Source organism: Melozone crissalis, unplaced genomic scaffold, assembly GCF_028551555.1.
Source record: "Melozone crissalis strain CALT ecotype California unplaced genomic scaffold, PUWL_Pcris_2 ptg000017l_1, whole genome shotgun sequence".
Classification (NCBI taxonomy): Eukaryota; Metazoa; Chordata; class Aves; order Passeriformes; family Passerellidae; genus Melozone; species Melozone crissalis.
Window position 1 is genome coordinate 8,987,082 of NW_026535795.1, and position 13,203 is coordinate 9,000,284.

Consider the following 13,203-nt stretch of genomic DNA (forward strand, 5'->3'; position numbering starts at 1 on the left):
CTCCAGAGCAAAGATGTTTTAGAAAATATACAGCTTTCTAGATTTCAGGAAATTAAACAAAATTATGGCCTGAAATAGGACTTCCTGATTTTTACAGTCACTCTGTCCAACAAGCTTGCTGCCATTCTGCAGCAGACAGCTGCAGTGAACAGGCTGTGAAAACAGTCAAATTCACCAAATAAAATGGACTGTTGATAATTTGCCTGGTATTATTTCTAGAGCAACAAGCCAGATTTTGCTTCAACCAACCATGCAATATTTCACAGAGTGTTTTAGTAGGTAAGCCCGGCAGTACTGAGACAGAAATAGAAGAATATTGAAATAGGGCCCACACGATGCCAGGTTTAGAGGTACTTGGCTTGGATTGGGTCTTGGGAAAAACTGAGTTTAGGACATAGCAGTGTCTCCTGTGCAGGAGCAGTAAAAGTGTTTCTGCAGAGACTGAGCAGCCAGGTCACAGGAACAGACCTACTCCTGTTACTAGGCAGATGCCAGGAATTCAGTGGAAACAGACGAAAAACAAGTTTACAGAATGATTAACTTGGGACTCTGGCACGACTCAAGGCAGAGCACTGGGCAAGACGGGAAAGCTGAGATTTATTGTTGTAAAACAGTTCAGAAGTGGGTCTGGACAAACAGAAACTATTGAAAAATCAGAGTTCTGCTCATTCCCCTAGCCTCAACAGGTACTTTCTCACACCTCACATTTACCCTCTCAGACCCTTCAGACCAGATGTGAAGATCACAAGCTCTGGGTTCTATCACAGATGATCCCTTTATGCTGTAGCACCACTGTGTGAAAAACAGCTTTGTTGTGTACCCACATTCCTTGAATTGCACATCCACAGCCTGTACACATTGGGCAGGCAAATCCTTATTTAAATATCTCTTTGCCCTTGCCATTTGCAGAACCTTCACATGCACAATAACTAACCCCAGATCTCTCTCCTGCTCTATAAAATACCAAGTAGAAGTGAGGAACGTGCACTGGTGGAAGGTCTACAGGCTGCCATACAGGAAATATCTCCACCTTTGTTATTTCTTGCCAAAGCTCTAGCTTATATTGAGAACAGCTTTCCCTATGTCAAGGGAAAAGAGCCAATAAACACGTGTGGAAAAAAACCATGATGCTAATTTTGGAATACCTGGCAGAAATACAGAAATATAGGAAGACAAGGGGAAAATAAACCTTGGGGAATACTGAAAATCCTGGCGGGACACAGAGGTAGCAGCAAAAACTGAAATATTTTTTAGGGGAGTTCAAAACATTGATCAAGATATGATGAAACCTCCAGGTAGCCATGGAGGAAACTCCACCTAAAGGTGTGAGGGAGGTGTCCAAAACCAGCCCAGGGCAGCTGATGGCTCCTGCTAAGCAAGGGGAGGAGGGAGCAGACCAGCAGGCTGCAGATGGACATCAGCAACAGGCTTTCTCTGGGCTGAAAGGATGTCCCAAAGCAAGACCAAAGGACCGTCCCAAAGAGTGTCTGTCCAAACTGAGTGATCTCAGAGCTGCCTGATAGCAGTGTGGTGCTCTGATGCCAGGTAGGACACGGCTACTGCAGCTGTCCCATCTGATGGAGGGACAGCCGCTTCCTCAGCGCAGCAGAAAGCAGATCCAGGTGCTTTTGAGCCCAACCATGATCATGAGAGCGTTGCTATTCTAAAAGAAGGAATCATTGCCGTACTTAAGACACCCAAAAGCCCAGAGAGAGCCTCTCTTCCACCCTCAGCCCCACAACTGAAGAAATCCACATGATCCCGTACCACAGCCCTCCTCAAGGCCCCAGATGGAGGAGGAAAGTACATCGACGACAGCCTGCGCTGACACCACAGCAGGAGAACGGGTGTCATGGGATGCTAAGGTTGCCATGGCAATGTCCTCATAGCACGTAACATTTTGACACTGTCTGTTTGGCGAGCAGCAGCGGCGATGTGGCAGCCTGCAAAGGCGGGAGGAAGAGGCTGTGCGAGTTTGCCACGCTTGTTCCCGCAGCCGGCAGCCAATTCAAACTGTCTGGGCATTGGAGTTTGACCAATCTGGCAGCTCCGCTTCCTAAAGTGCACGAGGAAGCTTTTAACAGCCACTGCTCCATAAATCACCCTGATTTAACAGGCTCTGTCTGCCAGGCTGAGCGCTGGCCTGCACGCCCACTTTCAGCACTGCCTGCCCTGCTTTCCACACCAGTGTTCTCAATGCTTCTCTATTGTATCTGCTGGGAATGTCCCCACCAAGGCAGGAAGGAATGATGAATCTGACCCCATGTTCTCAGAAGGACAATTTATTACTTTATTATACTATATTGTATTAAAGAATACTATACTATACTAAAGAATACAAAAAGGATACTTACTTAAATGCTAAAAAGCTAATAATGAAAACTTGTGACTCTTTCCAGAGTCTTGACACAGCTTGGCCCCAATTGGCCAGAGAGTCAAAACAACTCACACCAGAATCCAATGAAACAATCACCAGCGGGAAAACAACCTCCAAACACATTCCACATGTGAGCGCAACACAGGAGAAGCAAATGAGATAAGAACTGCTTTCCTTTTCTCTGAGGCTTCTCAACTTCCCAGGAGAAAAGTCCTGGGTGAAGGGATTTTTTCAGAGAATGTGAGTGCTACACTCCCCATTCAAGTTCAACTTCTTGAACTGCAGGGTCCAGGGAGGGTCTGCTCCTCTGCTCCAGCTGGCTTTGCACAGCCAGGGCAGCAGCCTCAGCCCCACACCTGCAGAGCTGTAGGGTGATCTTGGAAACTGCCAAAAGCAGACACAGCCCCAAATCCCACTCACTTTCAACAAATACCAGAGACCAAAACTCATAGGCATTTTTGAAAAAGCCCAACTTTGCACATTTAATATTTAAAACAAGCACTGACTCTTGTAGAAATTGCTCACAGCAGAATGCTTGGTTTTATCTCAAGGTACATTAGATAATGTGATCTAAGCCTTTCCTCTTTACTTACATTACAGCAAAAATCCTGTATCTGGAGGGGATGTACTGTGGACGACGTGATCCCCAAAGGCAGATGTGTGGGGACCAACCCACACAAAAATGTCTGGGTTTTTGGCAAACATACCAAATTCACCATTGAAATGCAACAGTGCATTGTGACAGCAATTCCTGCAATTCCTTCTGCTTTGGAGGGATCTTGGGGAAAGCAGAATACTGACAAGCTTCAAAAGTTAGTCTGGAGCACTGTCTACCCTTATTGTGAATTTAATTTAAACTGTTATAAAGGTGGAAGGGCTCTGCAGAGCAGTTGCTCTAATCCCACAGGCTACTGAAGAGGTCTCAGGGCAGGAGACAGCACAGCTTCAGCAGAGGGACAGCAGCACAACCTGAACCTAAGGGACAGGGAAAGTTACTGGGTCTGAGTTGTCATGACACTTTCAGGAATTAATCAACTACAGCATATGGAAATCCAACAGGCATTAGAAAGGAAAAGCCTTCTCTTTTTTTCTTCTGACAATCTGATTAAAACACAAATATGGATATAAAGCAGCCACCTTACAGTCTTGAGTGAAGGTTTACTAACTTTCCGCTGGAGCTGTGATAACATGCATGAAATACAAGAAAAGAAAGGTGAATAGTAACAATAAAAGAAAAAAAGAAAAACCCACCCACACAATCCTCCCAGGATGCTGAAAAGTGCTAAACAAGGAGCTGGATTTACAACAGGGGGAAAAAAAATCTTAATCTTCTTAGACATCTTGGCTGCAACACAATTAACATGTTTTCCATCCACGTGGCAGGATACATTCCCTGCTAACTGTAAATATGCATAGTGCTGGTGGGTAGCTGGCAAAAGTCCCACACCACTGGGAAACTGTCACCACTGGGAAACTGTCAGCCTCATCCACATTGCCCAGGGAGCTGAGCGAGGGGCAGCCTGTCCCACACTCCTGTCCCTTGGTGACACTGCTGCTGGATCATTCTGCAAGCCTGAGCCCACCAAGAGCTGAGCTGCTGCTCCTCAGAGGATGGGCAGCTCCAGAGAGGGACACAACCACGTGTTCCTTGGGCACAGAGACTGTAGCCTCTTCAATCAGATGTCACCAATGTGAAGCACAGTAAGAACCACGATTATCCTCACTGCAGCTGCTAACTGGGAACGACAGCCTGGCAGTCCCTTGGCCTGAGCATCACAGAGTGAAGTGATGAGAAGGTGCCTGACAAAACAGCCCACTCTGAAAGCAAAGGTTTTCAAGGATGCTGCATTTCACCTCAGTTACAGAGCATCTCCTCCAGCGCCCGAATTCATCCACAAACATTGCTGCATTCCTGGAGCCCAGGGGATAAAGCATCTCATTACAGACATTTACCCCACCTCCCAATCCCACAAATATCCCATAAGCATGGGACTCTCTAAACAACAGATATTGAATTCAGACCAATACCCATGGGATGAAATAGCTCAGCCCTCCAAATCAACACAAAGAAAATCACTAAAGGCACATGTAAAAACCAGTCATTTCAGAGCACTGAAAAAATTAACATACAAATGCCAGAAAGGGAATGAGTAGCCAACAGCACTCATGCTGGGAATGATCTGGAAAATAGCATGGATCATACCCTGAGTGTTAGCCAGGAGCAAGAGTATGTATTTACAGGAATACTGCATACAAAGTGTGGGAAACAGATACTCCTCACTGCAAGGGGCCAGACAGCACAGCAACCAGGGCACTGACCACACTGCTCCCCCTGCACAATCCCAAATCCAGCAAGAAGGCCAACATTTGGAAAACTGCTTTATTCAAAAAAAACAAAAAAAAAAAAAAAAAAAAACCAAAAAAACCACAACAACAAAAAAGAAGACCAACAAAAAACCAAAACACCTGACGAAAACAAAACCATCCATCAGGTTTCTTTGGTCCAAACAGCAAAAGGAGGGAGAGGGATGCCAGGCAGCACTGGCTGTCATTACAGCCATTTCTTGGCTTGGAATTACTGGCACAAGAAGGAACAGCTCTGTGATGTGAAGAGTTGCTTTGAAGAGCAGTGATCAATTGCTTGCCATGTTGCCGGGAGCAATGCAATAGCAATCCACTATTTCTATTCAGATTTAAGCTAAATTTTAGGGTAAACTATTCTTCTGATTAGGAGTAGATTAGTTACTTAGGGAACAGATACAAGGGACCCCTCTACCTCTACATTTGCAAGAATAACGACACAGACAATAGCTTAAATTTCTCTTAGTCACAAAACAGTTTTGAGAAAAATGTGTCATTTACCTCTGTACACAGTGTACTCTCCAAATTGTTGAGCACTCAGACATTTTAGACTGGTTTCTGCAAGGCTGTATGAGTGCTCTGTGTTTTGGACAAAGCTGACAGAACACCCTGATGGCACGAAGGTGGAACATTATCCATCTCAGTGATTTAACTGTGGCTGGATCTGAATATAAGGTCAGGCTACAGAGCTTGCTGTACCCCCGTGTGGGGAGGCTGTATCAGGGCTACTCAGCCTTTACAAGTGTGCTGTTTTGCAAAAGCCAAGCCAAAGACAAAACTTAAATGCAGATTTCAAGGCATGGTTTGACAGACAGCAGAGAGTGCCTAATTTGTGTGTCATCAGCAGATGACTTAAGCAATGGCACAACTGATGGATCATTGTGTTGCAGAACCCCAGTCGCGACACGTGTTGTCATACAGTAGAGCAACCTCCCAGAAAATAAAACCAAACCCCAAGGGAACATCATCTGGATAGATGGGATATTCAAAATGTGTTGAACACTTCCGCAGAGGAGCAGAAATCCTTATTCAAATATGCTAATGGTGCTTCTCAACAGATGTCTGTGGGAGAGAGGAGGAGAGCCTTGAGTGAGTCAGGTCTCACTGCCCCACTAAAACCATCAATGACTTACAGACCATTTCCTAAATTAAATTGTTCACATTTCTAATCTAACTGAAGGCATTCAAATATAAGCAAATAGTGCTTCAGAAAACAATTGCACAGATAAATTATTCCTCGAGACAACTACTCCAATCAAACTTAATTCTTCCCTACACAAAGCAGATCCACACATTCTGTCAAACAGGAATGTTGAAGCGAAGTAGCTACAGCGTTTCACAACTTGTCCTGATGCAAGAATCTGACAGAGCAAAGATAATTTTTTTTTTTTTTTTGCCTGGAGAAAAGAGTGCTTTTGAATTAATAAATGTTGCATTAGAATTAACTGCACATGAAATAGAAGCAGTAAAAAAACAGTGTCTCGTAGATAGAAAGCTTTCTAGGGACAGATTCTTCTACTTGGAAACTAGCTGACAGCAGAATAAGAGAAAGAGACATCCTTTTCCTGTGGCTGGCAGGGGCCACATCTAACCCACCCTCAACAACTCCTGCACACACAGCTGGACCCAGCATCATCCTCTGAATACCTGGAAGTACATCAGGCCACCTTCCAGGGAAGGAGACACAACGCTGTGCTCTCCATGGCTGCACGTGTGTGCTGCAGAAGCTCAGGGGACAGCAGAGCCACCATCACAGCCCATGACCCATCCGCATCCCTCTCCTTTGTAAACCCACACCCAGATGACCACCAAGGAAATTCTAGGCAGCACCTTGTGGCACAGTGCTCGAGCTCCCTGGGCTAGCAGCTGCCGCTCTTCCTCCACCTTACATCAGCATTTCTAACAATTCCCAACACGGCACAGGCGGATGCTGCCGGTCGGGGGGTGCTCTGCAGGATGCCCCATGGGGGACAGCAGTGGGGAGCAGCTGGTGGGCCAGGAAGGCAGCCTGGCACGCTGAGCCCTGGCCGATGCCACGTCACCCTTCCCCGCGCTCGCCCATCTGTCCCACCGTCCCCATCTGCCGGGTTCTGCCACGGACCGCGAGCGCCCTGCGACCGACGCTGACATCCTGCTTTGCCTTTCCACAGGCACAGCAAGAACCTGGCCCAGCACCACGGCTCTCACGTGCAGCCACAGCACCGAGAGCAACACAAACAAGGACAAGGTTTCCAATCGCTTGCTCCTCGTGCTGACTCATTCTCAGCCTCCCATGGCCACTGAAGACAAAACCTGTTGTCTGTACCTGCGCTCCCCTGAGCACACGTACAGCAGCAGCAGGGCCTGAGAGCAGAAAGCTGCTCCAGTGCTCAGGGCAGGGAAGGGACAGCAAGGATTGCTCAGCTCTGCCTGACCAGGTAAAGAATCAGTCGCCGTATTTAGGATCGGGATTAACTCATAACCAGGTCTGGATCACCAGCCTCTGCAGGTCTTACCCACAGCCTTCTCTTCCAGGCTGCTGGTCCCTTTCATACAATTTCCTCTGATAGTAGATTGATTTGACAGCAGCTCTTCCAGAACTGTTCTCATTTTTTCATTTCAACTTAATCCATTTATGAAATAAACATGTTTACCTGGAGCTAGAATGTGCCCAGCAGGGAGAGAGGCATTTCTTACAATCACCAGGATAACCTACAGCCAAGGATACACTCCTTACTGTGCAAGAACAGGGAAAAGCCCTGGATTTTACTGCCTCCTGTACCAACCAAAAGAGCTGGCACCCCTGGATTTTACTGCCTCCTGCACCAACCAAGAGAGCTGGCAATGCATGCCCAGGTGAGCTCTAGGGGCTATCTTTGCAGGAATAAACTATCCAATCATTTATAAAACATTGATTAAAAAATAGCTAACATTCCAGATGGATGTATAATTTCCCCTGTTCCCTACGTGTCTGCCACATGAGCACGGCTACCTATCTTACAAACAACTAACAAAACTGGTTAGAGGCTTCCAGAGCTCCAAAAATTAACTCTGGATGAAGCAAACCCAAAGTAAGCACAAAAAGGACTTAACACACTCGGGCTATATTAAAAAAAAAAAAAAAAAAGTAAAAATGGACTAGTTAAGTCTTGAATCATAATTTTCTTTTAAACCATATGTACCCCAATACAGTGCTGCAACTGAGATATATCCATGGCAACATGAAAACACACATAGGGGCTCTCTCTATTTAATAGCTTTGTAACGCTTAATGTTTGAAATTATAGAGCAGGTCAATGTTTAAAATTATGAGGAAGTTCAATACATAAAACCCAAACAAAAGAATATCCTAAACTAACCTAAATATCCACAGCCCCTTCTTACACCCCAATAGTTTAAATGTTTTTTATCAATCCATTAAATTTGTATTTCACATAGTTTCTCTTCAAAGCAATTGATCGTAACACAGTGCCTCTGCCAGTACTTTATAATGTGTGAAAGCAGCAGCCTGGGCTGAATTTTATCTCTAATTCAACTCTTTTCTGAATGAGCAGCTGACACAAGGAAGGCTTACTGTCAGTATCTAGGAGACATTTTGACTTTGGAAACCATTTTCTCTCTGCCAGACACTTGGTTCCAGCTGGCTGAGACACAATTTGATTCTCCTGTCTAGCAGCAAGGACAGGGGTCTGCCAAGCTGGACAGTCCCTGTGTTGAGGTCCTGACCAGGGAGGGGACACTTGCCAGTCCCTCAGAGCTGCTCTGTGCCTTCCCCTGCTGCCTGACAGAGCAGCCCTGCTCCTCACACTTGTGTGTGCAAGGAACCTGGTGTAGATGCTCAAGCTGGATCTGGATTCCAGGGGAGCTGCATGGGCAGTGTGAGCCATGGCTACAATTCCACACATCCAAATCTGCATCCCTGTCAGGGCATGCTGCAGATGCCTTCTGCCAGTACAAGCAGGTGTCCTTCCCAAGAAAACCAGGGTGTAGGATGAAAGGAGCTGGTGCACTGCAGGGTCTCACCCACCTGGGCCACAGCACAGCTGGAGCACACACCCAGACCTGAGCAGTGCTGCTGGATCCTGCACAAGAAAGGAAACTCATCCCTTCCAGTGATTTTTTGCATTTACCTACCTGCCTTTCTTTAGGTGTAGCTCCTGTCCTCTGTAGTACACAGGCTCCTGGTCTAGAAGCTCTCACCCCTCCAGAGCTGAGCACTGCTTCTGACTTCCCAACTCCCAGTGGGTTCAGCACTGCCACATCAACTGTCCCAGCTACTCAAACCACCTCCTCTCTCCTGCTCAAAGCCTGCCTGATCTGCATGTGAAGCTCCAAGTCAGATGCTGGAACTCTCCACAAAATCCTTACTTTCTGTTCTGCTTCAGCTACATTTCCAAACCTCATGCCCCACAAAAATGGTTCTCCTCCACACCATTAGCCTCACGGATGACCTTCATCCTGAACTGGGGAGGGCTGTGCTAAGGCCACCATCAGTCAAAGAGGGATTTCATACACCCCATTCCCTCAGCTTTCATTATGAGCTGCACCCAGGTGCACCACAAGCTGCCTACAAGGCAGGTGCCCACAGCCATCATGGATCCTGTTATTAACCTACATGCCCTTGCCACTTGGCACTTCAGTCCTCAGCAGTTTGGTTCCTTCTGACATGTTCCAACAGGAATATCAGCATTCCAAACAGCTGATTCCAGCCAAAACCAAATGTATGGCAGATCCTCAGAACAGCTCAGATTTGTGTCCACAAGATTTGTGTCAGAAACAGGCATTCTAGAAATGTGCCCACAAAGAGTGCATGACTGACTTTTACCTCCTCTTACTCTACTGCTCCATAACTGAAATGTAGGATAGACATTTGCATAAGTTAAACCAACAATTATTCTGATAATAACTGCAGTTTAAAAATCCTTAAACTTCACTGACATTGCTGGGGACCTCAGTGGAGCGAAGACAGTGGCACCCAGCCAGCAGGAAGGCCAGCAACATTACCATGCTGAGATCAAAAGAGTTATTAACCCTGAGTCCTTGATCTGCTGAGTGCACTTTGGCTATTTCAAAGCCCCACTGCAACTTCCTGGCAAAAAAAGCTCCGCATTTGCTCAGAGCATCTTCTTTTGTACATGCAGCTGAGGAATGAAAAGGGTATTGGAACCCTGAAGTCTACATCCACCTCTTTGGAGAGACACATGGACATGAAATATCTGAAACTCCACCACCCTCGTTTTCTGGAAGCACTCAGATGTGATCCTGTCTCTTGCTCTGTTGCTTTCCTGCCTCCACTGGCTGCCTGCTTCTGCACATGAAGAGATCATCTGCACCCAGATTCACAGCTCAGAACCCCGTCCAGACACACTGCAGGTCTACCAGGCAAAGGAATCCTGGAAGATAAGGAGAGTCTTCTCACCCTATGTCCACAAAGTAGACAGCAAAGAAGAGCCATGGCAGGAAGGGAAATATTGTATAAGTAGAAGTATACTCTGTATTTTCCAAAAGCAGAGTCATTTTTCCAGACTAAAAAGGTGAAACACTGGAAGCCAGAGGTGTTGTTACCACTGCCCAAAAGCAGCCACGGCTCTCAGCACATCTGTAAATTTCCTTTTAGGCTCCTTTGATATTACCCACCCATAGTAACTTAAATGAAACACCTCAAGAATTTTTGTTTGTAGATTTAAACGATCATTAGGCTGTTTTCCCCTTCCAGAGGAAAACGTCACATTTCCCTTAAGCTTGGTCATTTATCAGCTCTTCTCCTTTTTCTGTAGGACAGCTATTCTCTTAAAGATGTGGTTCTCAGCTTCAGACAAAATGGATGATGTGTCTGTTTGAAATAGGATTGTTTACTTTGTCAATGCCCCTGGGATCAATTTCATTTTTTTTCTGCCTCCTCCTATAGCGAACATCTTGCCAAGTGCAGTATTCATATCCCTGAATGAGCTATCGAGATCTATTTTTTTTTGACAGAAATCATGCTGCAACCCAAACTGATCAGAATCTCTCACTATTTCAGAAGCACACATGGGTATGAATAATATAGAATCTTATCTGGCACAATTTCAGCATTTCTCTTATAATTTCTCTTTCATGTAATCTACTGGCTTGAGAAAATTACACACTTGTAGTTTTAAGACCAAAAATAAAAAGCAGCACACGTTCCTCCTGGCTGGTAGCTCATACATGTCTGAGCACACACTCACAGGCACGAAATACAGGAGCAGCACTGCAACATCCCCATCGCACTGAATCCACCCTGAGCAGCTTCACTAAACCAGACAACTCACACAGGCAGGATCTGCCCATAAGCTGCTGGAGAATGAGGTTTTAATTGGAGATTTATTTAATTCAGAGATAAGTACTTGTGTTGTATTAAGAGCAGCTTATTAACATTCAATCATGAACATTCACTAAGCGTGAATAAATAAAATTCAGCGCAAAAACAGTTTTTTAAGCGCTGGAAGAGGAAGCATTCACCTAAACTATCACCTTGCTCAGGGCAGGAGGGGGCTGGACACCAGGGAATGAAATGCTGTCCCAGGCATTGTGCTGGGTTCTCATACTTGAGCGTGTCTCACTATCAATCATTCCTGAAGCAACAGCGCTGAGACTTCCCAAAGCTCCCGTTATTGTCTTGTACGCTCCTCGGCATTCCAGCCAAATCTGAAGTGCAAATAAATCATCGGCAAAATTTTTAGATAAAAATTTTTTAAACTACATCTGTTGGAGGAGACAATCCTCTGCCTGCCACCCCTGCATGATGCTGATGACAAGTCTAGGTTAATCACACAGATGATGAATTGATTCTTACGTCAACTCCTTTAAAAACAACATCGTTACAGGTGTAGCAGCTGGCGGGCTGATGTATTCCTGCTGGCATCTGCACATCTTGGGATGAGCCACTAGACAAAGGAGCATGCCGGCATTTTGAGGGATGCAACCATGACAGTCAGCGTTAAAATACGCCTTAGTTACCAACTTTTTATTATTTGCCACTCACAAGACTCACAGGTTCAGTCCCTAGTACAGTGTGCACTGGGAAAAACGCCCCTCAATTAGCAGGGATCCGCCGGGAATGGACAGAGGGCTCTCAGACCGACCGCTCTCCATCCACTCCCGCGCACGCCCTCCCTCCCTCTCTCCTACCCACGCAGCGGCGGTGCTGCCCTCTACTCCCCGCACCTTCCCCAGCTCCCACCACCCTTCCTCGCCCCTTCAACCCAATGCCTTTCCTACTTTTCCCTGCCAGTGCCCCTCTTTTATAAGCTTGGTCGCATTTTATGACCACCACCAACTGTCTGAGGCCAGAAAGATCTTTCTGATGCCGGCAAAAAAAAAAAAAATCACTGCATCCATTCTGAAAGGCTTATTGTTTTGGGATTTACTCTGCCCTCATTTAAACGGAATCCCATTATTCGTCTCTCCAAAAGCAGCACGGTGTACGGCGCTAACAACCCCCGGGAACAATCAGCCCGAGAGTTGATGGTGTATAAATCAGAGCGGACACACCACCCGGCAGGATGGACGCCTCCTCCCTGAGCTCTGCCCTTCATTCTCACAGAGGAGGATGGAGCGGGAGCCGCTCCATTTGCAAATAACCCGTGTTTCCTATCGATCGGCAGCCGGAGCGTGTTCCACCGCTGGAGCACATTCCCAGTTTTAACCTCCACAGGCACCCGCATCCAGCGGTCCCCAGCATCCCTCGGACACCCGCACGGATGAACCCCCGGCGGGCTCGGGGATGGCGCTGACACGGAGCACACCCACCCTCGCCTGCCCAGACACACAGCCCCGGGAACCACCGCCCCCGGTGCTCCCCGGCCCCCCGTACCCGCGTCCTCCTCGTCGAAGCTGTTCATGCAGGGGAAGTAGATGGCCAGGGCCTCGAAGGAGGCGGAGAGGCTGAGGCGGCTCTGCGACCGCTCCATGAAGAGCCCGGCTCCGGGGGCGCCGCCGGGGGTCTCGCCCGCGGCCGCGGGCGGCTTGGCGAGCTTGGCCGCCCCATTCTTCACTCGGAGCACGGCCCGCGGCGTCTTGGCGGCGGCGGGGCCGCGCTGAGGCGGCGGGGAGAGGAGAGGCAGGCGAGGCGAGGCGAGGCGAGGCGAGGCAGGCGGGAGCGCGGAGCGGCGCGGAGCGGAGCGCAGCCACCTGCTGCCGCCCGGCCGGCCCTGCGCGCCGCCCGCCCCCGCCCCGCCGCAGCGCCGCCAATCGCGAACCGGGGGCGGGACGGGCCCGGCGCGGCCGCGCTGCCCCCGCCCTGAGCGGCCCCGGTCCCCTCAGCCCCGAGCGGCCCCGGCTCAGCGATTCCCCCGCCTTGAGCGGCCCCGGTCCCCTCAGCCCCGAGCGGCCCCGGCTCAGCGATCCCCCCGCCTTGAGCGGCCCCGGCTCCCTCAGCCCCGAGCGGCCCCGGCTCCGCGATCCCCCTGGCCCGGGCGGCCCCGGCTCCCCGCTGTCCCCGACCCGGGCTGCTCCGGCTCCCT

General features: G+C 48.2%; 1 protein-coding gene across 1 annotated transcript in view; it reads right to left on the bottom strand.

Moving 5' to 3' along the window:
• RIMS4 (regulating synaptic membrane exocytosis 4) overlaps positions 1 to 12,832 on the bottom strand; it is a 48,939-nt gene extending 36,107 nt beyond the window's left edge. Inside the window, exon 1 of the mRNA XM_054274517.1 lies at positions 12,555 to 12,832. Within this exon, the coding sequence (XP_054130492.1) occupies positions 12,555 to 12,651 (97 nt within the window). The 5' untranslated portion in view covers positions 12,652 to 12,832. The remainder of the gene's footprint in view (positions 1 to 12,554) is intronic.
• Positions 12,833 to 13,203: the final 371 nt, after the last annotated feature.